The 24,724-nt window shown below is 38.7% G+C and overlaps 1 protein-coding gene across 1 annotated transcript in view; it reads left to right on the top strand.

The window, feature by feature from the left end:
* Window positions 1–21,681, top strand: part of SIM1 (SIM bHLH transcription factor 1) — a 65,357-nt gene extending 43,676 nt beyond the window's left edge. The window contains exons 11-12 of the mRNA XM_040627570.1: window positions 18,501–18,903; window positions 20,951–21,681. Of these exons, the coding sequence (XP_040483504.1) occupies window positions 18,501–18,903; window positions 20,951–21,681 (1,134 nt within the window). The remainder of the gene's footprint in view (window positions 1–18,500; window positions 18,904–20,950) is intronic.
* The last annotated feature ends 3,043 nt before the right edge of the window (window positions 21,682–24,724 follow it).

The raw sequence follows: 24,724 nt of genomic DNA, 5'->3' as shown, positions 1-24,724 counted from the left end.
GGTTGGGTGAAAGGTGCTAGAATATAAAGAAGTGGTATAAGAAATGTCCTTAAGTTTTACAGTATGGCTGAAATGATAATTTACACATTAGAATCAGTAGAGTATAGGAAAGAGATGGTGTACACAGAGGGCTTTATGAGTGACGGCAGCTGCAGGGACGGTAGCCTGGATGATTGGGTAAGGCATTGCGCCTGACCTGGCTTTGAGAATAGGATTCAGGCCGACAGGCACAGGGAAAGGAGAGGACACTTGAGGAAGACCAGGATTATGAAGAAATGGAGAGCTGCATTGTGACTGGAACTGGGGTGAAGTGGGGGAGAGTTTTTCCCTGTGGACGAGGACTAGGGATGATATGTTGGGAAGCATTGATTGGTGCCAAATATCTACCAGGCCAAGGAATTTAGAGTTTGTTTTGTGGAGAGCCAGTAAAGGTCTCTGAACAGGAAATGAGAGTATTAAGGTGATGGAAGCAAGGCAGACTCCTCACGTGAATAGCCCTGGCGTGCATCTGTGAAGGTCTGAGCTAAAGTTCTCTATGAAAGTAAAAGACCTTAGAGAGGAAGAATGGATGACATCCTTTTTATCCTTGGCTGCTTGCACCAATTCTCCTTATAGAGATATTTTGATCATTAAAGATTTATCTTGAAATTATACTTTAAAGCTTATTTTTTGTAGTTAATGACAAACTTGTACTGAGTTTTCCTTCATAGGTTAATAGATCCATAATAAATGCATTTTTGGTTCCTAAACGATCAGGCTTTTGTGTTTAATTTTAAATATTTCTGCTCCTTTTCACAAAAATAAAAAGAAAATCTTGTCTATTATTTCTGTGGTTACATGTTTTTAGCATGCAAATTCTTCTCATTAGAATTTTCAAGAGGCAGTTTCCAGAGCAAAGCTGAGCTCACAGGGTACTGTCTTGTTCCTCTTATTAGTTACGTAAATGGTGATTTAATGATTCTATCAATGTTATTTATTAGGCTCTTTGCTCTATGATGTGTTGGGCATATCTAGAAATTTCTCAAAGAAGTCTGCTGAATGGCAAATAGTAACTCTGCTTTTTGGAATTATTTAGGCACCCTTCTCTGAACATGTGAGACATGCACAAATTGTAATTTGCTGTCACACCCAGTTTGCAGTAATAGATGAACCTTTAGGTCCCCTCCTGATATGAGATGCTCTTGGGAATGATTCTAGACTTGATTATATTATAGCCACTTAATGAATGACTCAATCACCTTTGTACCTCTATGTATTACTCAGGACAAGAAAGGTCAAAACAGAATTGTTTTTGAATGGTTTTGGAAAAATTGTCATAGGCACTATTATAGTTGATTTCCAAAGACTCTGCACAGAGCTACTGAGCTTTTCTGCATAGCGGCAAAACTGTGAAGGCCTGAGGATATGTTATGACAGTTTTATTTCATTGCTATTGGGTTTATATTCATGAAAATAGCAACTTGTTTTTATAGTTCCGTTGAATCAGCGATTTTGAGTTTGTGGAATTTTTAATAGCCTTATCTGTTAGTGATTGCGACAATATTTTTCACCTGTTTTGTGGAAGGAGTCAAGGCTACTCTAATATAGTTGGACATTATCTTGCCATAGTTTAGTCATGTCAATCATGAATAAATTGCCTTCCTATTCCATACCCCCCCTCCCATTCCACCTCCTGATTCCGGTTTCCTTTTAAACTTCTCATTATGGCATGTTTATAATTGTTAACGTTTATTATAGACAGTGCGTGCCCTCTTGTTTTAATGCATCATCCTGCCGTCCTCTTGCTTTTTCCCTAGTCAGTAATAACCAATACACCATATAATTCTGTAATAACAGCGCATGCATAAGACTGTGTGTGCTTCTGAAATCTGAAAGTATTTAATCACTGCTACAGATACACTGTAACACTTGCAGGTTTTACTCCACATCTGTTACCTTAAATACTCCCACAGAACCCTCTTAATTTTCACTACCAGCAATCTGGCTTCCTTTTGGTGAAGGTAAAAACTGTGTTTCTGCAAAGGTTCTTTCTGGCCTCAAAAATACACTAGTGACTGCTATGTTAAGAGCCTAACTTTTTAAGTTCCAGAGAAAAGAAGGACCAAGGATTTCTCAAGTATAGTACTTTTATGACTACCAGGATAGACATCCCCTCATTTCATGTTTTATATGTAGCATGAAAACATGTAATCCTTGATCATTAACCACAAAAAAAGTTTTTAATGCATCTTTCAAATAATGAGGTTATCTTTTCAGAAATTTTATTGGCTTGATTATATTTTCTGGCCATGTATAAACTTGAGATTAGTGTCCCTCTCCTACAGAAATATCAAGAGATTACTAGAGTGGTCCTTTATGGTCTTTTCAAACCATCTTCATAAATGAAACTATGAATATTATTTTAGAAAAGATTCTGCTCAGTAAGATGAGAACTCTGTGTTATGGGTTTGTTCTTTGGTTTTTACTAACTGTTATATTTAGTTAAATAACTATTATGTGCACTAAAATACTAAAGGTGGGTCCTTAAGGAACCACGTGCATGGTCTTGTTGGGGAGGCAAGGCAACATTTTAGAGAGGAATTGTGAGACGTGGTCAGTCATGGGACCTCAAGGCCGCAGCATCTGACTTTTTATTCTCTTGGCACATGGTTGAGGCAGGGGCACAGTGGTGTCCAGGATTAATAGATGAATGAGCCCATGAAAGGGATAGGGTAGGTAGAGAAAGAAATTGGGCAGTAATGAGATGTATTAAGTTCTAGGGATACCGTCTTTGCCGCAGAGGGCTTACAGATTCATTGGGGGAGATGAAAATGTAATGATAATATTTTTTAAGAAACAAAACAGATGAACATAAGGGAAGGGAAGGAAAAGTAAAATAAGATGAAAATAGAGAGGGAGGCAAACCATAAGAGATGCTGAACTCTGGGAAACAAACTGAGGGTTGCTGGAGGGGAGGTGGGTGGGGAATAGGGTAACTGGGTGATGGTCACGAAGGAGGGCACTTGAGGGAATGAACACTGGGTGTTATATGCCAGATCAATCACTAAATTTTAACCCTGAAACTAATAATACACTATATGTTAACTACATTGAATTTACATAAGGACTTCTTAAAAAATAAATAATTTAAAAAAGGATTTTAAAAAACTGTAAAAAGATCATTGAAACCCAGTGTAGTAGATGTGTGATAAAGGCCTGTGGTGGCATGGGCTGAGGCCTGGCCCACTCTTCCAGCTGTGGACTGGAGGTCAGAGTTGCGGGGCTGCCAGTGAAAGAACGAATGGCCTCGAGACCTAGAGACCTCACATGTCATGGGGAGTTACCAGCAAGTGCAAATTTATCCCTGTTTGCAAGTTTTGCTGTGGGGCTATGGAATGACAGTCAATAAAGCCCTTTAGCTCGTGGGTCCTCCCTCAAGGACCAGACCCACACTTGATCTAGCAGCTGTGCTTTTCTAGCTTCCCACCCACTTACTCTTCTCCCGTTGACTGTGTCCTAGAAGTTCTCTCACTCTGGAGGATTGCAGTGGTATCTTAATTTCCCCCCACTCTGGGACATTTTCCTCTACAGTCTGCTCTGTTTCCCAGGTTAACCTTAAAAGACCACCAATCACGTCAGTGCATGGAGACCTGCCATGGCCCTAGCTGTTACTCAAGGTCACATATAATTGGGTCCTAAATTGCCTGAACCCTGTGATGCAGCCAGATCAGTCTGCTCACTGTTTGCTGAACCCTTGTCCTTCCCTGCCTCCATGCTTGTGCTTGCACATTTATTTCTGCCTGCATTGCCTCTATTTTTCAAAATTCTGCCTATCTTCCAAGGCCTAGATTGAATGCTACCTCTTTCATGAAATATAACTGGATTGTATTTCCCCTTTGGTTCTCTATTTAGAATAATCTACCTTCTACGGCCTCCTAGATACATTGTGTCTCCTCTCTTGGATTATAATCTCTTTGAAAGTAGTAACCATGTCTATTTCATATCCACCCAACCCTACTTCAGCACCTAGTACGGTGTCTTCCACATATTTACCCACTAAATGTTAGGGGAATGAATGAAAGATTACATTAAAAATGTGAGAGTACTTTTTTGGTTGCCTGCCTGTAGATATATAAAAATCTCCAGGTACGGAAAACATTCTGCTACTAAGGAATTTATAACCTATGTAAAGAGGCAGAAGATAGGCATGCAAAACAGCCTGGGGATGGCTTCACAGGGGCAAAATCAGACACCTAGGTGCTGAGGAGGAATTAGATGTGGTAGAGTAAATTAGATGTATTGTAACAGTAAAACTTTGAATAAGCATTCTCTGGCTCACTCTGGGGGCAGAGAACCATCCACATCTCAGGTGGGCTTTCTATTCTCCATGTCCCCACTGCATCTGCAGTGCAACAATGGAGAGATGTGACAGCTAATATTTGCACGCACGTGTGTGTGGGGGGCGTTTGATTACAAAATAATTGCGTTGACATTTGAGTGTCTGTGCATGAAATGCCATTTGGCATGTCTTCCATCTCAGAGAGATGTCTTTGACTCAGCTCTACCTCTAGGGCTCAGTTCCCATGATCAGTAGATACTTTCTAGGTCACTCTCTTATTCTTCTTTTAATAATCTATATGCTCTTTTTGTATTATACTTTAAGAAATATTATGCTCTACGTGGGATAGATTTCTTCTATAAGAAAGGGGAAATTCTCTTAAAACACTGTGGTTTTTTTGCTGGTTTGGTTTGGTTTTTGATTTTTTGAACACAAAGGGCCTTGTGAGGGTCATGTTTCTTCATGATGTTTCTGGACCCTTGGCCTTTCTTCTACCCTATTCCTACTGTCTTTGTCTGGTTCCAGGCTCTCTAGAATAGGACATCACATTTAGACTACTTCACGTACCTCCTTATTATTCTTATAGTCTCTGATCATTCCTGCTAGAGGAAAGCATTTTTGGCATCTACCTACCTCATTACCCTCTGCCCCTGGCCCTCCTTAAAAACCTACAAGGGGCACCTGGTGGCTCAGTTGGTTGAGCATCTGCCTTCTTCTTCTCAGGTCATGATCTCAGGGTCCTGGGATTGAGACCTGCATTGGGTTCCCTGCTCAGTGGAGAGCATGCTTCACCCTCTCTCTCTGCCCCTTCCTCCCTCTCGTTCTCGCTCTCTCAAATAAATAAATAAAATCTTAAAAAAACAAAAACCTACAGAGGCTCTTCGTTGATTATAGTATGAGGTCCAATCCCTAAATGTGGTCCAGGCTACATCTCCGCCCCTGCCTTCCTTACCCCCACCTGCTCCAGCTTCCCTACATCAGCTCTCCACTCTAGCTGCAGTCTACTCTGTACTCAAGGACACCTTGCCTGTGGAGCCTCTCAAATCCCACCTACACACAAAAGCACAGCTGCAGACTGCCTCTCATCCCCATAGATTCCTGGTTATAAGGCACAATTCATGTTACGCACATCTGTGACAAAACATAGGATGGTGTGAATCTGGGGGACAGTTAGTGTCAAAAAAAATTGGGTACCAGGTAAAGCAGCAGTGCTAAATCAAGTGGAAAGCCTCTGCTTTTGGCTTAATGAAAGTGAGAGCTGGAATTAGCAATTCTGTTCCCCAGCTGAACAGAGAAGAAGGAAATGGCTGAATCTACCATCAAAATGTATCCAGGGGAATTTATTTTAACAAAAAATTTTGTTTAAATCAAAATTTGTTGAAACTAAATAGTGAAATTAAAGACAACAATGCCTTATTTGACAGTTCAGGGTGAGATTTGACCCACTCATCATGGGGACTTCCTAGAGTTAAGAAAGTTAGATTTGGAAATCTTTAAGAAATCTAGATTTAACTGTTCCTTCTTTTACAATTTTTAGGAAACTCCTATTGCATATTATACCACATTGAATTGCTATGATTTTCTGGAAAAGTCAAGGTTCTGATTTATATTGTTTAATAGTTTGTGCTATTTTAATTTTCCTCATTATTTTACTGTGACTTAGTAGAAGAAAAGATAAAACCGTTTTTCCTTTTGCAGATACTACTTTGAAACTGATTTAACTTGATAGAGGGCCTTTGAGCTCCACTTTCTTTTCACAAAATTACAAATCTGATAGATCTTCTCTTTAAGCAGGCAGAAAGCAGGTAATAGAGCTGCCAATCTGTTGGCCCAGTTCTAGGACTCTGCTAAGAGTAGCCTGGGCAGCCAGTCCTTTGTCCAGACACAGAATAAACCAGTAGAAGACTCAACAACACTACAGTGAGGTGTTGGAGAGGGTGACACCACCTGTACGCATATAATTCATGCCCATCTAATCTGCCACTTCTATGTGAAAAATCGGAGGGTAAGTTAGAGCACTGATGAAAGAATGAGTGATTCTGGCTCATGCCCGAAGCCCATCATGGAAGAACATCACCATTAAAACTGATGTTACTGGTCCTAGAAACCCAGAATTTACCCAGTGGGCCTCAGCTATTTCTGTATTGTCTATGCAAGTTGAGACATTTTTGATCATTTACGGCTCATATTCCGTGACATAAGGGGCTTAATTAAATGCTCCTTCTATGTTCATTACCTGTTTAAAATCTCTGGTGCAATGAAAATGCCTGCAAGCCTTTAGGGCTTTACTTTTGGATTTACAAAAGGATGTGGATTGTGGATTTCATGGTTTGGGAACAGCTCTTTCCATATGGAACCCTATAGGAGATTCCTTATAGAATTACACTGGAGGAAACCTAGCCTGATTCCCTTCCAGCTACATATCACCCTGACAGCTAATGAGATGTCAACTATGGTTACTTTTCTGTGAGAAAATGAGTGAACCAGATCCTAGGAACATTTCTGTAACTGTGGGGGGTGGATTCAGAGAAGGCCTATGACGTTTCAAACCATACTTCAGGCACATTAAAAACTTCCCATGGTTCTACTTCATGAAATATGTCAGGGAACTTACAGGTATGAAAGATTTCTCACCAGAATATTCTGAGTTAAAATAAACTAAAATGTGGATTAAAGCTAAAAGCTATGTCGCAATAAATAATAGTTGTAAGTGGAGCAAATTATAAAAATAATGAGAGAAAATCTTGTGAACACATTTTTAAACAGTGATTATGAGAAGCTGACAATTAATACCATTTTCTAAATGGAAGAAGAAATGGCCAAAATATTTAAAATTGTGAATAGTTGAATTTTGAGTCTGCATTTGCTTTCTCATTGTTTATGGTATAAATGGAAATATTTATTGCTCAGTTCTTTTGGTAAAACCATCCTTGACTCTGGGATGTGACTCAATTGATTTTTTTTCTTTTAAAATGCATTCTCTAATTTTTCTTGAGGAAGTTTTTTTTTTTTAAGCTTAACCCTTAAAGACCTATACATAATTAAACTGGATTTCATAAAAAATTCATGAGGATTCGTTTCCAACATTAAATATTTTGCTACTTGTGTATAAATTTTATTATACTTAGCCTCTCTTCATGTGTAGTCTATGCAGAATTATTCTTGCTATTGATTAATAAGACAGTAAGTTAGAAATAAGTGGTACAAGAAATCTCTACCTACTACTAGTAGGAATTCAGGAATGTAGAAAATAATGTCTACTTGATATCCTCTTCGGAGTTTCAGTTAGTTATGACTTCTAGGTAGTACAATTTTTCAAGGTAGAAAACGGACTCTTATCATTTCACTGCTGTTCTGTTACATTATTATGTGTTTTCACTCAGCTGTCTCAGATTAGCAAAATAACCTGCATAATTGTTTTTTAAAAATGCATTCGATTTTGATGTTCGTTTTTCTCTTACCCTTCTGTTTATCCTTGAGAAAACCCCTGGCAATCTCCAGCTTGTGTCAGCCAAAGTCGTTTTTTATAATAAACACAACTCCTGTTTGAGGGAAGCATCCCCAGCAGTGGGGGTGATTTTAATGGACATGCTGTATTACTTTAATCTAACCCTTTTACCATCTGTTCTTCCCATAACAGTGAATGAAAAAAAGAACATATTTTATGTTTCAGGGTTACATTAGTAAAAAGTAAGATAAAAGTGATTTAAAAGCATGCATATGTTCTTAGTACAATGCAGTCTGCATCTGTGATGTTTTTTCTCATGGTTCAGACACAAATCAAGAGGAAAGCTGCTCATGCCTGATAGAGTGAAAGTTTTTCATGGAAAACAGGACTTTACCATAAGAGGGTCTCTCTCTCTATTTTACAGCTAAAAATGATAAAAACCTCAATGAGCTGCCAGGATAAAAATAGATAACTGGAACATCTATTGCTGGAACATCTGGCATTTTTCCTGGGTTGGGTTGTTGCTGCCACATCCAGATGAATGGAGAGCACCTGTCTGGAACACACTCTTAGGCAGGAAGGAACCTCAGGACCGTTACTGAAGGAAGACTATCCGTGGGTGTAATTTGGGTGGAAGAACATTTCTGTGATGGGAGAACATCACCCAAGGTTGTGTGGAGATAGTTTACTGTAGCGTAGGGTTTGGAGAAAGCCTCCTTTGTGAAAACACGCTTGGGGACCTGGCATCCATTAACTGCTTAGAGAGTAGGCTGCTGTTGTCCTTGGTACCTAAATACACGCAGCTAGGTGAGTCTGGGGAACTGGAAGGAGCAGGGCTCTGGATTGAACCTCTCCTCGTAAAACTGCAGTCATGTGATCTTGAGCAAATTTTTTTTTTTTTTTGAGCTTCATTTGCTGCATCTGTAAAGGGATTAGTAATACTTTTAAGATGTTAACATTTAATAAGATAATGTCTGTGGGATCTCAGCATAGTGTTTGGCGCATGGTAAGTATTTGGTAATGGTAGCTACTGTTGTTGTTATGGGTATTAGTTAGCATATGCCAATCATATAGTCAAATGCCTCTTAATCAGTCGTAAACTCCTGTTTGCCTTCCCAAGCAACTACAGTGTTAAGAGAGAGAGAGAGAAATGGCTCCCTTCTTTGAACTCCTAAACTATATTGTTTTTCTCTCTATTCAGGCCAATGTCATTTTCTAACTTGTATTAAAGTTATGTTCTGTGCACTGTTTATGTTCTGTTCACTAGTGTGAAGGCGGAGCCGCATTTCTCATATCACCGGGCATGCTGCTCTGCAAATAGTAGGCACTCAATAAATTTTAGAATGAATCACAGGATGATGCAAAAAGTTCCCACTGGATGCATATTAAGCCCCAACGGATGGTTTAGACCTGTAACCAGATGAGATATCAGTGTCTTCTGGAAGGGATGATTCCTTTGTGAACTGAATCTCAAGGGGGAGCTGGGGGATGTGGATGTCACTGACATTCATTTATGGCTGTCATCCAAGCTCTCTGCCCGCCAGCTCTAGCGCACCGTTGATGGTGGCATTTGGTTTCACATTTCGTGAGAACAGGGGCATCTTACGTCTGACTTATTTTTTAATTTGCCAACATGAATGCCTGTTTTGAAAATTAAATTTTAAATAAGAAATAAGGATAAATTAAGGTGCAGAGTATTCAGAATGACAACACATTTTCAAAGGAAGAAAAACAGAGGTTTCAGCAAAATTAATCAAAAATTAATTTTCATTGAACCTTCTTTGATTGATGAAACCTAATTAAAATAGGGAATTAAAGCATTCAGTTTCTTAGCATTAAATACAGGAGAAAGTGCCCTTACCTTTTCAAAGAACAGCAGATATTCTATAGGTCCTGAAACATTATTTTGTTTTGCTTGAAATGAGTACGGATGCCAACAATTGCCGGAAGAATCATCTACAAGGATTGCATGTATTCCAGCCCATTGTGATTCTCATTCTCTCTCCACCCTTAAAACCCACCTTTGAGCTTTTTTTTTTTAATTATGTTCAGTTAGTCAGCATATAGTACATCATTAGTTTTTATGGTAGTGTTCAATGACTCATTAGTTGCATATAACACCCAGTGCTCATCAATCAAAGCTTAAGCAATAAGAACCAGCGGTACCAAGGTGCATTTCAGCTTTGAAAATCAGCATATTTGGAATAACAGGCCCTAGTGTTTAGGTGATTGGCCAATGGCCTGATTTCTTTTTGTAGTTGGAAGCCTGATTTCTTTATCCTTTAACATATATGTTTTATCTCTTATATACCTGTAGGGTGGGACTGAAAAATATGACCTCTAGATAATATGGTCTGGGGAAAAAATAGGTTTTACAAGATGGTGATATGATAACCATCCTTGTTTACCCAAGTGAAAGTTATTAATTAAGGACATTTACATCATGCATATGTATCCGTAACATGTTTGCATTTTTAAGAGTGCTTTGCTATATATTACTTATTTGAGCCTCGTTGCAATCCCATAATGTCAATAGTCTGTTCCTATTCTGCAGATGGGAAAATCAACACCCAAGGAAAGTGTTTTTTTTTTTTTAAGATTTTATTTATTTATTTATTTATTTATTTATTTATTTGACAGAGACAGACAGCAAGAGAGGGAACACAAGCAAGGGGAGTGTGAGAGGGAGAAGCAGGCTTTCCGCCGAGCAGGGAGCCCAATGCGGGGCTTGATCCCAGGACCCTGGGATCATGACCCGAGCCGAAGGCAGACGCTAAAAGGCTGGGCCACCCAGCCACCCCTGAAAGTGGTCTTTTATACAAGTCATGCAGTAGTGCAGAGATTAACTACTGCCTAGTCACATGAGAGTAGACCAGAGTCCTCCCATATGTGAGTCCAGTGTTGTTTCTACTGGAATCCCTAGCTGATAACTTAAAATTACATTTTTATGTACAAAATATTAATAATCAGTAATGAAAATAAAGATATTTATATAATTGAGTTATAGCTTTTGGGGACAAGTTTCCATTTCTTCAGAAAAATGTTTTAATTTAGTGGCTTTGCCTCTAACCATTCCATAAATAAGCTATCAGTGTACTCTATGGGCTTTTTTGATGTTAAAATATTTTGAAATGATTTCATACATAAGGAAAGGTTGCAAGAATAGGAAATTATTCCTGTATACTAAACCTAGGTTCTCTAGTACTTAACATTTTGCTATATTTGCTTTATCATTTTCATTCTCTCTTTTCCTCTCCATTGTCCTCATTATTTTTTTCTAAATCATTTCATAGTAGGTTCCATATATGATGCCTCTTTACCTAAGCCTTAATACTTCAATGTGTATTGCTTGGTCTAATGATTCTTTAGAAGTGGGAAATTTCAGGTTTTTAAAAAATGTTTTTAAGATTTATTTGCTTTAGAGAGAGAGAGAGGGAGAGAGAGAGAGCCGGGGATGGGGAAGGGCAGAGGGAGAGGGAGAGAGAGAATTGTCAAGCAGACACCCACTGAGTAAGGAGCCTCACGCAGGGCTCAATACCAGGACCCTGAGATCATGACCTAGGCCAAAATCAAGAGTCAGTCGCTCAACTGACTGAGCCACCCAGGTGCCCTGGAAATTGTAGTTTTTGTTAAGAATTGTCAAACTCGGGATAGGCCGGTGAAGGGTATTAAGGAGGGCACATATTGAATGGTGCACTGGGTGTTATACACAAATAATGAATCATGGAACATTATATCAAAAACTAAGGACATACTGTATGGTGACTAACATAACATAATACAAAATTATTATAAAAAAAAAAAAAGAATTGTCAGACTCTCCTCTCTATAGAGGTTGTATCCATTTGCATTCCCGCCCACGACATGTGGGAATGCCTGCTTCCCCACACTTGGCCAGACAGCATATGGTCAAGCTTCTGAAGTTCTGCTAATCTGACGGCTGAGAAATGGTATGTATCTCACACTGTTTTAATTTGCATTTATTTTATTAAGAAGTTAACTCTCTTTTCATATTTTTAAGAGTTATTTTTACATTTTTGGTGAATAGTCAGTTCGTATCTTTTGATCATTTTTCATTGTATTTTCTTTAGTTTTTTCTCTTTCTAGCTTTTGAATTAAGAATTGAATTTATTTTTATTCTTTCATTTTTATTAATTTAGGTGTCTAAAGCTGTGTATCCTATAAATCCAGATATGTAATATCTTCATTATCTTTTTCCCAGAAAATCTATAGTTTATGTTTGTATTTGCCTTCCCCCCCCCCCAAGAGTTGTTTAATGGTTTGGGTTTTTTGTGGGGGTATTTTTGTTTTGTTTTTTGGGGGTTTTTTGGTGAAAGAGCTTTATAAAAAATTGTTTTTAATTTCCATCTTTAATTCAATGTTGTCAGTGTTATTTATGATATTTCTACTTTGTGAAATTAGCTGAGGCTCTCTTTGTGACCTACTCTTTGATCAATTTTGATGATTAGTCATGTACACTAAGGTTTATCTTTTATTATCACTGCATAAAGTTTGATTGATAGCCCTAAAATTTAACTGATTGGTTTTTTTTTTTAAGTCTTCTGTGGTCTTTTAAAAAACAATCTACTTTCCTTGTCTTCTTCTGAGAGTGGTTTCTTAGTCACCCACTTCTCCTGGCATCTTCTCTAGTTTTTTCTGTATGCAGGTGGTATTGATGTGTTATTTGATGCATAGAAAGACATAAGAAAAGAATGGTCTTAAGCAAGAGACAATGGTGATGAGATAAGAGTGATGACACTCAGAGTGTCAAACAGTGGCTAGGTTCTGAGAATACCCTGGGTTAGGACAGTTTGGGGGTCCCTGGGATTCATTTGTTTTTCCTCTGACAGAAAGTAGAGTGGAGGTTTCCAGGCGCTAGAGGGAGGGGAGAATGGGGAGGTATTGTTTGATGGGTATAGAGCTTTAGTTTCGCAGGACACAGAGTTCTAGAGATGGATGGTGCCAGTGGTAGAACAGGAATGCGAACACGCTCACTGTACACTTAAAAATGGGTAAGACTGAAAATTTTATGGGCATTTTACCACAGTTAAAAATAACTGAAAAAAAGAAAGAGCACAATAACAGAGAGGACCAGAAGGCCACCTGGGTGGCTCAGTTGGTTAAGCGTTCAACTCTTGGTTTCAGCTCAGGTCATGATCTCAGGGTCATGGGATTGAGCCCCGAGCTCAGCCCAAGTCGGCTTGAGATTCTCTCTCTCCCTCTCCCCATCCTGCTCGTGCTTTCTCTCTCTCTCTAAAATAAATATATCTTGGGGGGAAAAAAGAGGACCAGGAAGTGAAAAAAAAAAAAAGATACTGTGCTAGACATTTGTGTATAGGTTTTTGTATGAATATAATTTTCCTTTATCTGGGAAAATGTCCAGGATTGCATGTGGTAGTTGTATGTTTAGTTTTTTTTTTTTTTTTTTAAGAAAACTCCAGCCTGCTTTCCAGAGCAGCTGTACCATTAAACAATCCCACCAGCAATGTATGGGTGATCCAGTTTTCCTGCACCTTTGTCAGCATTTGTTGTTGTTACTATTTTTAATTTTAGCCAGTCTAATAGGTATATAGTGATATTTCATTGTGGTTTTAATTTGCATCTCCCTAATAGCTAAAGATGTTGCACATCTTTTTCATGTGATTGTCATCTGTATATCTGTTTGGTGAAATGTCTCTCTATGTCTTTTGCCCATTTTTTTTTTAATAATTCCGTTTTGGGAGTTCTTTATATATTCTAGACTCTACTTTTTTGTTGGAAATGTGGTTTTGAAGTGTTTTCTCCTGGTCTACAGCTTGTCTTTTCATCCTCTCAACAGAATCTTTCACAAAGCAAAAGTTTTCAATTTTGATCAACTCCAATTTATCAAAAAATTTTTAAACCATTGTCTGTTGGTATCAAGTCTAAAAAATCTTTACCTAGCCCCAGATTTTTTAGATTTTCTTTTTTTTTGTTATTTTCTAAAAGTTTTACAATTTTATATTTATATTTTTAATTTAAGTCTTTTGTGTATTTGTATTTTATATTTAAGTCTGTGATCCATTTGAGTTAATTTTTATATAACGTATGAAACCTGGGTTGAGGTTCATTTTATTTTTGCCTACAGATGTCCAATTATTCCAGCAACCATTTGTTGAGAAGTCTGTCTTTCCTTTATTGAATTGTTTTTGCATCTTTGTAAAAAATCAGTTGGAAATATTTGTATGGGTTTCTTTATGGTTCTGTATTCTGTTTTATTGATCTGTACATGTATTTCTCCATCAATACCCCAGTTACGATGGTAAGTCTTGAAGATGGGTAGACAGATTCTCTCTCTCACTGTATTCTTCTTTTTCAAATTGTTCTAACAATTCTAGTTCCTTTGGCTTCTACATAAACACTATGCATTTATTGAATCTTTTCTATCTTCTTTCAACCACTTTGACCTATTCAATTTTTCTTTATCCAATTTTTGTTTCCTTACATGTTTCCCAACTTATCTTCAGTTCCCCTCATTAAATTTTCATTCAAATCTATACCCTTTTCACAACTTGTAACTCATTCTTCACTTCTTCAATTTCTGTGAGTTTGGTTAATTTTCATTGTATTTTTTCCTGTTTTGTTGTTGTTGTTGGGTGGGGTTTTTGGGTCCATTTCTTAGTTTTGAAATTTCTTTTTTTAATTTTTTTAATTTTTAATTTTTTATTGTTATGTTAGTCACCATACAGTACATCCTTAGTTTTTGATGTAGTTTTCCATGATTCACTTAAGTTTTGAAATTTCTGATTCTGAGTGTGTGCACTCAAATACATCGTGCGTGCTTGTTGAAGGTACTTATTTCAGGTTGGTGTGCTGTCTTACAACTTTCCTTTGTGACATAGTTGGTTATTTGATGAGAATTTTTATCAGCTGAGATGATCATATTTCCATTTCAGTTTTTTTTCCTACGGGAGTTTTATAGCGAGTTTAATTTTTCCCCCTACTCCTTAGCATTTCATTTTTGGAACCATTTTGTGAAATACAGTTGTGTAAATTTTGTCAATTTTGTGAAATACAGTTGTGTAAATGGATGACGATGGTGATAGAGAGGCAGTAGAGAGGAAAGAAGGGATTTACCTTCTTTTGTTTTTCTTTCCTATCTTCTGGATCCTTAATTTCCCCTTCTCCTTCTTTCCTTTCCCTGTTACCTCTTTTATAGACACAACTCATTCTCAATTTACATTCTTCTCTTGTGAAAATGACACTTGTTCCAGGCTGCTACTTTAGACTTTGCTCAATTTTGAGCCCTTTCCCTGCGACCAGTGCACTGAGCTACCAGATAATGACTTTTGTTCTTATTTCACACCTACTTGTGTATTTTTTCTTTCTGTGGACAATTTTGCCTGTTTTGCCTTTGTCCTAAATTCCTCTCTCTCTCTCCCCTCGCTGTTTCTGTCTTTCTCTCAGAGTCTCTTATACCTGCCCTTACCCTACTCTCTGGACCCACAGTTCATAGTGTTTGCTGTTTGACTTCTTATTTTTATTTTTGATAAATTGAAATTTAGCATACTCTCTGCCTCCTAGTAATGCCAGTAGCATGGGTTATGGGTGATTCCATTTGTGCTCTTTGTTCTGTGGGGTGTTTGTATGAAGAGGTACAGATTCAAATGGCTGCCATTATCCTGCCAGAAGCCTCTAGAATATAATAATTTATTGACCAAAAGGCATCATGTAGTCCCTATAAAACTTGTGCCATAAGGGGACACTTGGGAAAAAATTTACATAATAGTAAAATAAAACTTACATAACAACTTTCTTTTTATAACCGTGACAATAAAAATTCTTGGACTTGGATTATAGTTCTAAATAATATATCTCCTTTAAATAAGTGAAATATAAGGACAGGCGTAGGAATTCTATGTTTTAACACTAGAAAGGATACCAAATAATGATTCTATCATATAGAATTTTAAAGCTGAAAGAAAAGTTAGAGAGCATCTAATCTAATCCAATGTATCATTCTACAGGTGAGGCTAAGAAAGGTAAAGTAATTTGCCCAAGGTTACCCTGAGAGTTACTAGCAGGAATAGACCTAGAACTAGGTTCTCTTGGCTCCCTGTCCCTATTTCTTCTTCTGTTAAATGGTCCCCATTCTGGTTTGGTCTTTGGTAAGTTAAGTATCATCATGACCCTTTTCCTGTTGGGACAAAAGAAATTAAACCACTCGCCCTAGATTGTATATATAATAAGCAGCAAAGGCAGGTGTGGGGAAGACCAGGAGCTTTCTTATGCAGCACTCACTGATTGTATGGGACGTTCTGCATGTATTGGCTGCCTGCCTCCCTTTCTGCTCTCTCTCTTCCCTTTAAGACTTGATGAACACCTGAAATTTTTCAGATCAATGTATGGGTCTGTAGGGTTCTCAACAGAGTTTACATCCAGTGCAGTTCATTTTAAAGGGGTGAATGTGACTCAGAGGATTGATGGTACACACAGATGCAAGTTTACAGGTCTTGAAAAACAAAGGTTTGCATCTAGGCTTTTCCTCCGTACCGATCTTCTTGGTCTAACTCAACCACCCAACGTCCGTCTGCCTCAAGGGCAGTGTACTTGCCGTCATAGTTTCCTGACTATTGACAAGAGGCTTATCTATCAAATTCTTCTTTGAGTTCTCTTGAAACATTTACCTCCTGTATGCCAGGGTTGCCTTGTGTTGAATTTTCTTTGTGAGCGAAGGACAGAATGTTCTTCTCTGCTGCGCCAATAGCACTTTCCCATACACACTCAGGGAAAGCTTTTTCCCCTCTCAACAAGGCTCAAAAGTCTTGACTGGAGTACTCAGAAATAGGCCTGGTTTATACTTTTATCAAAACAAGCGGAGTCTGGGCAATTCCTAGCTTGGAAAAGCACTGATGATCTGAAATTTTCCTAGGCAGGTGCACAAATGGTGTTACCAAAGGACAAATGTATAACACTCAGATTCCCCGTTGATAAGGAAAGGGGGTGCCAACATTCCCTTGGTGAGAGTGAAGGTGGCGTGTTATAAAATGAGAGCCCGGTGTTCATGGGGAGAAAAGGCTGGTGGCATGTGCAGGTGTGGTGTAGGGATTGGTACTTGGGACGCCTTGTGCTGCTCATCTTACAGTTCTGCAGGGAAAGAGGTTGCATTTACTATTTTTTTTCTTGGTGGACTATGCTGATAGTCCATATGTACACTTGGAAAATAATTAAAGTAATAATGAAGTATGGTAACAGAAAGATCTCGATCGGAATTTGTGTAGAACTCCTTCCTGCACATGCTATATTATCAGCAGACTTCGGAGTTTCCCCAGAAGAACCTCTGTTCCTCATCTCTCGGGCTCCAAGAGCCCCTAGACAGTGCTGACTGAATTTCTCCTGGGCCCCCCACAGCACCACAGATCCATCCCTCTTTCTCCTGGGATAAGAAAGAAAATGTAATGGACTCATATTTTGGTTCCAGAGACTGTATTTTGGTTCCTGCCACTTTTCTGGAAATGTCTCTTACACTGGATCCTTTTTTCTCTCCTCTCTTCCTTGACAGTGTTTTCTCTTGAGTGTAAAATCATGGTTGGAGTACAGCCTTTGAGACCAGATAGACTGTGGGGTGGCCATACCACCTTATTAAAACTCTCAGTGATGTAGTTTCCCCATCTGTAAAATGGAGATATGTTACTGTCCAGGGGATTGTGAGGATTCAATGATATAATATATGTACCATGGTTAGAAACTGCCAGATACACTGTCAGTTCTCAATAAATGGCATCTGTTATTATCGTAGCCGGTAATCTCTGTATGGTACCTAGACTTGTGTTTAGCCTTCGGTAGCCAAAAACTGGTAGAAAGTATATTACTAATTTGAGTGGCTCGTGAGGAACTTCAAACGGAGCATACCTCCTAGGGAGGTCTGCCAAACCTTTTGCGTTTTCTTTCAACACCAGATCAAATAACCCTGGCAACAGGTGAGCAGTGTGATTCCAGCAAGGCACAGTATTGCCTGCAGCTGTTTTGTCCCAACCATCCTATGCATATTTGAAGTTTTGCTTCGGGAAGCAAGAAACGCATCCTAGTGAATAGGTTCAGCCTATATGGGCAAGTCTTCTTAAAAGTTATATTGTCATTGAATTAATGAAGCCTTTCTAGCTATCCTTCATGTATTCAGCATGGCCCTCAGCGAGTTAACAGTCCAATGTGAAGAGTGAAGTGCAGCACTTTGGGCCTTAAACCTTAGTTTTGTTTTGTTTTTAAATTAAGAAAAAAAAATCTGAACAGTGAATTGAGATAAAATACAGTTTCCTTAGACTCTGCCTTTGGCAATACCATGTGGGTAGTGATGGGACTTGGGTTTGAATCTTGACTCTGCCACCTGCTAACCTGTGGCCTTGAGCAAATAATTTTCTCTCTTGAGCCTTAGTTTCTCTGTGCATGCAATGGGTTACTAATAGCTTCATTAAAGGGTTGATAGAAGAACTGGGTGAGGTCACTCATGCAAAGAGCTTCTGCAGTGCGGGGAATTTAGTTCCTCCATCCCTGTTATTATTATTTTTGCCTCCTTTCAGCAGCCAGAAGGATTTTCTTTTGAGGCACCATGAATGATTGAGTGATTTCACGTCAGGGGTGCCCAGCCTGGTGCTAGAGTTTATACAGCTTATTTTGGTGCCTTAAGCCCAACATGACCTTCGTGGTGCTTGGCTGAGTAAAAAGGCGCTTTTTTTTTTTTTTTTTTGAAATGTACTTTTCTCTCTCTCTTGGTTTCAGTATTCGGGATTTCACACGGAAAGATCTGAATCTGATCACGACAGCCAGTGGGGTGGAAGTCCTCTGACCGACACAGCCTCTCCACAACTCCTGGACCCCACGGAGAGACCAGGCTCTCAGCATGATGCATCGTGCGCCTACAGACAGTTCTCTGACCGCAGCTCTCTCTGCTATGGCTTTGCTCTGGACCATTCCAGGCTGGTGGAGGAGAGGCATTTCCACACCCAGGCCTGCGAGGGAGGCCGGTGTGAGGCAGGCAGGTACTTCCTGGGAACGCCGCAGGCCGGGAGGGAGCCCTGGTGGGGCTCTCGCGCAGCCTTGCCCCTGACCAAGTCTTCCCCAGAAAGCAGAGAAGCCTATGAAAACAGCATGCCTCACATCGCTTCCGTCCACAGGATCCACGGTAAGGGCAGCTGAAGTGACTCCTGAGCTGGCAGCATTGGGCCCCTGGGCAGGTTTCTAAGATTCTAGGTTTGACACTGGAGGGACAGACCCAGCGGTTTTCTCCTTTGAATTGATACATCAGGAACTCGCACCAGTGGGATTTTACAAACCACATCCACTCTTTTAAAGTGTATTAATTTTGCTCATGCTTGCCAAATGCATTTATTTTTGACATGTCAGTAAAAATGATTCCCATTGTAAACATCATAAAAAGTAGAGCAATTAAGTTGAAGTCAATTGTTGAGTCAGTCTATTGAACTTGTAATAGGTATGCATTTAAATTTCTTCTGTATTATTTTCTCCTGTATTCTGATGCTTCAGAAGTGGACCTCTGTAGTTTTGGGGCTCATTTAGCAATGCTTCTCAATGAGGGCCCCACTAACCTGTTGGGAGTCCTGGCTTTGCTTTATGGCCTATCACTCGCTTCACAGGTGGTTTAATCCTCCTGGCCCTCTGGGCATTAAATACTGGTAACTGCCCCCTTCCCCCGTTATTATGACAACCCACAATGTCTTCTATTAGTAAAAGATGGAGTGATATGTAGAACTCACAGAAATTTTCACCTTGGGATTATTATACAGTTTTATGACCATATAGAAATGGACACTGTTGTTGAAGCCTTTAGGGTCAGTAGTGCTCTTCTTTGTTCATTTCAAAGTAAACTGGTGGAGAAGAGTCCATTCTGTCCATTCCAAGCTTGGGTCCAGGCAGATCTCTGACACCCTCCCAGTTTTATTAAAGTCAGTGACATTAAGATTGATCTAACAGGGTGATATTACTCTTCTTGCTGGGTCTTTAGGGTGGGAAATGTGCTCGACAGTGTTGTACTCACCCACAGCCTCTGTCAGATACCACCCAGGCCCTGACTGCCTTCCACAAAGGATTTTATTTTGTTTCTGTTTTTGCTTTTTATTTTTCTGCTTTTGCTTTAAGTTTCTCTAGTATGGTAGACTGGTAATGGAAACCCAGGGCAAAGGGCAATTGCTTGCCAAAGAATGGAGTGAAGTGAAAATCCTGGCTTAACCTACATGGTCTGGAAGAAAATATTAGAAATAAAATAAGAAGAAAGAGGAAAAGGAAAGCAATGAATAGTGTGATCCAGGGCTTCTCTTCTGCATTAAACAGTTTACAGCTTTCATTATGTCCCTTCCTGCTTTTCTTTTCCCTTTTTGTATTGACTTCACACTACTTTAAGAATAATGTAGCTCCGTATTACAATAATGTTCCTCTGTATTAGATCTCTTTTTGGTTCAGAACAGATTGTTATTAACATTTTAAATATTTATTTATTCTTTACCTTACTTCAGAAACTAAAATACCAGAGTTACCATATGAGTATATGTGAAACTGAGATTTATATCTTTAGATTTGAGGAGACAATATTTATATTTTTGATTGAGACTATATATATATAGTATTTACATATATATATTTACATATATACATATTTAACCCTCAAATAGTTTTAAAGCTAACACTAGAGGTTAATTGTAATTCTACTTAACGATATACTTAATAATTTTAACATTTTAGATGATTTATTTGGAATTGGGAAAGTAGTCCAATCTCTATCACTGTCTTCCTCAAACCCAATGGAAAGCACTTTCTAAGCATTAGTTTAACATAGTATTTCTCTAGAAAGCATCATAAACCAAATACTATGCTTTTTTTTTTTTTTTTACTATTTACAGTCAGACAAGCCCAATGATATGCATACATGGAGAAGTATAAACATACTACCATTTTGTTAATTGGCATCCATGACCCAAGGGCAAGGTTTACCTTCTAAAACACTTGTGATAAACTTCATCTTCACTTATAAGCCACTGAAAACTATGAATGCCAGTACAATACATTGATGCTTTGTCATGCGAGCCTGTGTCTGTTTCAAATATTGGTGCATATATTTAAAATGAAAGATAAAGGTTTCTTTTAATAGGAAAAAGAAACACAGTTTCGGGGGTGAATTTTGAGACCACTTACTTTTTACTTTTTCTAATTTCTAGGGCGAGGTCATTGGGATGAAGATAGTGTGGTCAGTTCTCCAGACCCTGGGTCTGCCAGCGAATCAGGTGACCGATATCGTACTGAGCAGTATCAAAGTAGCCCACACGAACCTAGCAAAATTGAAACTCTGATAAGAGCCACCCAGCAAATGATTAAAGAAGAAGAGAACAGATTGCAGCTAAGGAAAGCCCCCCCAGACCAACTGGCTTCCATTAATGGAGCCGGGAAAAAACACTCCCTCTGTTTTGCAAACTACCAACAGCCCCCACCAACAGGGGAAGTCTGCCATGGCTCGGCTCTTGCCAACACTTCACCATGTGACCACATCCAGCAGAGAGAGGGAAAGATGCTGAGCCCCCACGAAAATGACTATGACAACAGTCCCACTGCACTGTCTCGAATAAGTAGTCCCAATTCGGATCGCATTTCAAAATCCAGTTTGATCCTAGCTAAAGACTATCTACATTCGGATATGTCTCCACATCAGACAGCGGGAGACCATCCTGCCGTCTCTCCAAACTGCTTTGGTTCTCACCGGCAGTATTTTGATAAGCATGCTTACACACTAACTGGATATGCCCTGGAGCACTTATATGACAGTGAAACCATTAGAAACTATTCCTTGGGCTGTAATGGCTCACACTTTGATGTAACTTCCCATCTAAGGATGCAGCCAGACCCGGCACAAGGACACAAGGGAACATCTGTTATAATAACCAATGGAAGCTGATGTTTTTCTAAAATGTTTTGTTCTTTAAGGATCTCTGAAACATATTTATAGTTTAATGCCCCATTACCAGCATTTACTATGCCACAGATGGTTAGAGAGGATAATTTAAGTTACTGGGTATTTGACATGTGTTCCTGCGAAATCAAAGAGCACTAGCGTTCAGGGTTACACACAGATAATGGAGCTAAAGTGAATACATAAATTGCCCCTTTAATTACATGGGAACCAGAATAGATACATTTTGAATTTAGATTAAGTGAGCATATATACCACATGAAAGGACTGGTAGAAGACAGCATTGCGTTGTGCTGCTCCAGTAACCCTCATGCACACAGCCCACCATCCACAAACGACTGTGTACACTTCCCATGAAGAAATGTAGTCTCTATACCTTCGACACAACCCAGATGGCTAAGTTTTCTTAACCCTAGCACATTAAGCTCATTAAAGACATTTCCATTCCCAAAATAACTAAGAAAGAGAGAAATACATCTTGTAAACTGGTTTCTTCGTTGTGGTTTCACCCAGTCCGCTCATTTGGTTCAGGCATAAATTAGGGAAATGGTTCTGGGTATGGTACAAGAATGAGTTTCCACCTGGTATCCATTATCAGCAATCAGGAAGTGGTGATTTTTCACCTTACTTTTGAGTTAGACAAGGAACAGGATCACACTGACACAGCAGTAAGGATTTTCTAAGTAAAAGCACCGAGATGTTGAGACACACATCAAAAACCTGGTGCCCCCCATTGGAAATAGTTTAGTAAAGATGGAAAGGCCAGAGATAGAGAGAAATGACATGATATCTCAGCACAAACAATTTAAGCCTCCAAATATGTAATCAACATATCTGGGGCGTATAAAACCAACCAAATAAAAAACTCAAATCGATCACGAAGAAAAAAGGCAAAGTGCGAAAAAGGACTAAGGAAAGCCAGTGAAGGGCTACATGGCAGCAGTGTAAGTGAGAACATGCCAGAGCACAGATGTGCAAATGTGACAACATGTGGGAAGCCTCAGGAGAGAGCCTAAGATAAAAGCTTGGGCTGACGGACAAGTGGTTAAAAGGGCAAGAGTGTACTTCAACTGAGGGAACATGCAAAGCGTTCATTTCCCTTACTGTCTGTGAACGACGAAAACAACAAACTTGGTCTTAAGTTCATGTGATATGGTAGAAAAACCAGCAGAGTAGAATGCAAGATCTCTGGGTTCCAGTCCTGACCCCACCTGTAACTTATTTTGGGAATATCGATGTATCGCTCACCGTGCCTGGGCCCTAGTTCTTTGTCTGTGTGGCCGTTCCGATGTGCCATGGTTCTGTGGATCATCAGTGCGGCAGAACTACCCTTGTTACCCAGTTAACTCTCTGCTGTCAGTTGGCAAGACCAATCATCCTGGCTTGTCTGCACTCGTACAGAGGTCTAGATCCTTTGTAACGTCAGCAGGTGCATGGGCTCTTTTAGGCATGGGTAGTTACAGTCAACTTTCTGGTTCAACCAAAATGTAGATGGTAGAAACTGATGAGGGAGTAGGAAAATAAGGACAATTTATTTAATGCACTAGTCTCTAGGAATCAAAGCAAAGTGACACAAGTGATTAGAGAAGTTTCTTAGGCAGTATTTCCCAGGCATCCCATGCCTGCAACTCTTGCATCTGCAAGGAGGGGAATGTATTGGAAGAAACGGACTCATGATTTTGAAGACAACATGAGACTGACCACTCAGGGATTAGTTTCATCATTTAACACAGTTATTTGGCAGTTTATAGGTAGGTGACAATCTGAATGATGATAATCTGAGAGAAGAATACCGGGTCATTTGTATATGAGAAGAGAGGCAACATGAAATTAAATAAGTATTTCTTGGGTATGACATAGCGACATTTGTATCGTAAATGGAAACAGTGCAAACATGACAAAGTTAGTGGTGATCATACGTACGTTCAAAGAAGCTCAAAGAACAAGAAAAACTACATATTCAACCACAGAAGCAAAAGTGTTCAATGATTTTGAGAAAAATATTGATGAAAAACCCCTGGAATACTTAAAATAGATTTTTGATCAATTTGAAACATGAAGTAAGTTTTTAGGAATGCTAAAGTTTTGGGGGAATTCTTTAGATGGAAAAATGGTTCAAAGACACAAATATCTGAAGAACATGGTGAATTTTGGAAAGAAAATCTATATAGATGGGTTTAACTGATGGATATACATTCTACCAAAAATGTCAGGGACAGATGCTATAAAATAAATAGAATCTTCAGAATCAAGGAAAAGGACCTAATATGAAAGAAAAGAATGTCATTAAAGAGACTTCAGTGAAATCTTAAAATGGCAGATAGTTAAGTGGTGAAAAATAAATTATGAACTCCACAAATTGGGGGTCATCAGAAGGAATAATGTTCTTTAAAATGATATGACCAATATTTTTAAGTGAAGACAGACGTAACTCCGTTACATCCTAATTAAAAATTTTGGTAGTCTGACCCAGTTTTAAATACAAACCAGTTATTTAATTTACATGTCAATAATTTTATAGTGGCAGATTTATTACATTACGTATAATGCGTTACAGGCCCACAGTATTATAAGCTTTCATTTTTTGCAATGTGGCATGATTATTAAAAATGACCCCAAAATAAGATGAGACAGTTTATGACAAAGTACCTTTTTAATATACACAAACATGTGTTAAAATGTATTTATAATCTACATTCTCTTGTTCTGTCCAGGAATATATTTCTTCATAACAAATATGTCATCTGTGTCTTTTTAAAATATGGGATGTAAAATTCGTACGTTCCCAATAACTTAATGTGAAATTGGCTTTAGTTTTAATCCTTGATTTCGGTAACTTTGCTAAATGTTGACTCATGATACTAGGTTGAAGTAGAGAGAAGTATGATTTTTACATCACATTGAGGATTCATAAAAATGTGCTATATCCAATTGCTAGTATAATATGTAGCAATTCATTAGATGATACAAAGTTCATGCTTTCTAGTAATAGTATGAATATCTTTATTGCCCATCTTCCCTACCTGTC

The sequence above is a fragment of the Ursus maritimus genome, unplaced genomic scaffold (genome assembly GCF_017311325.1).
Source record: "Ursus maritimus isolate PB19 unplaced genomic scaffold, ASM1731132v1 scaffold_13, whole genome shotgun sequence".
Taxonomy (NCBI): domain Eukaryota; kingdom Metazoa; phylum Chordata; class Mammalia; order Carnivora; family Ursidae; genus Ursus; species Ursus maritimus.
This window is presented reverse-complemented; position numbering and strand designations above follow the sequence as displayed.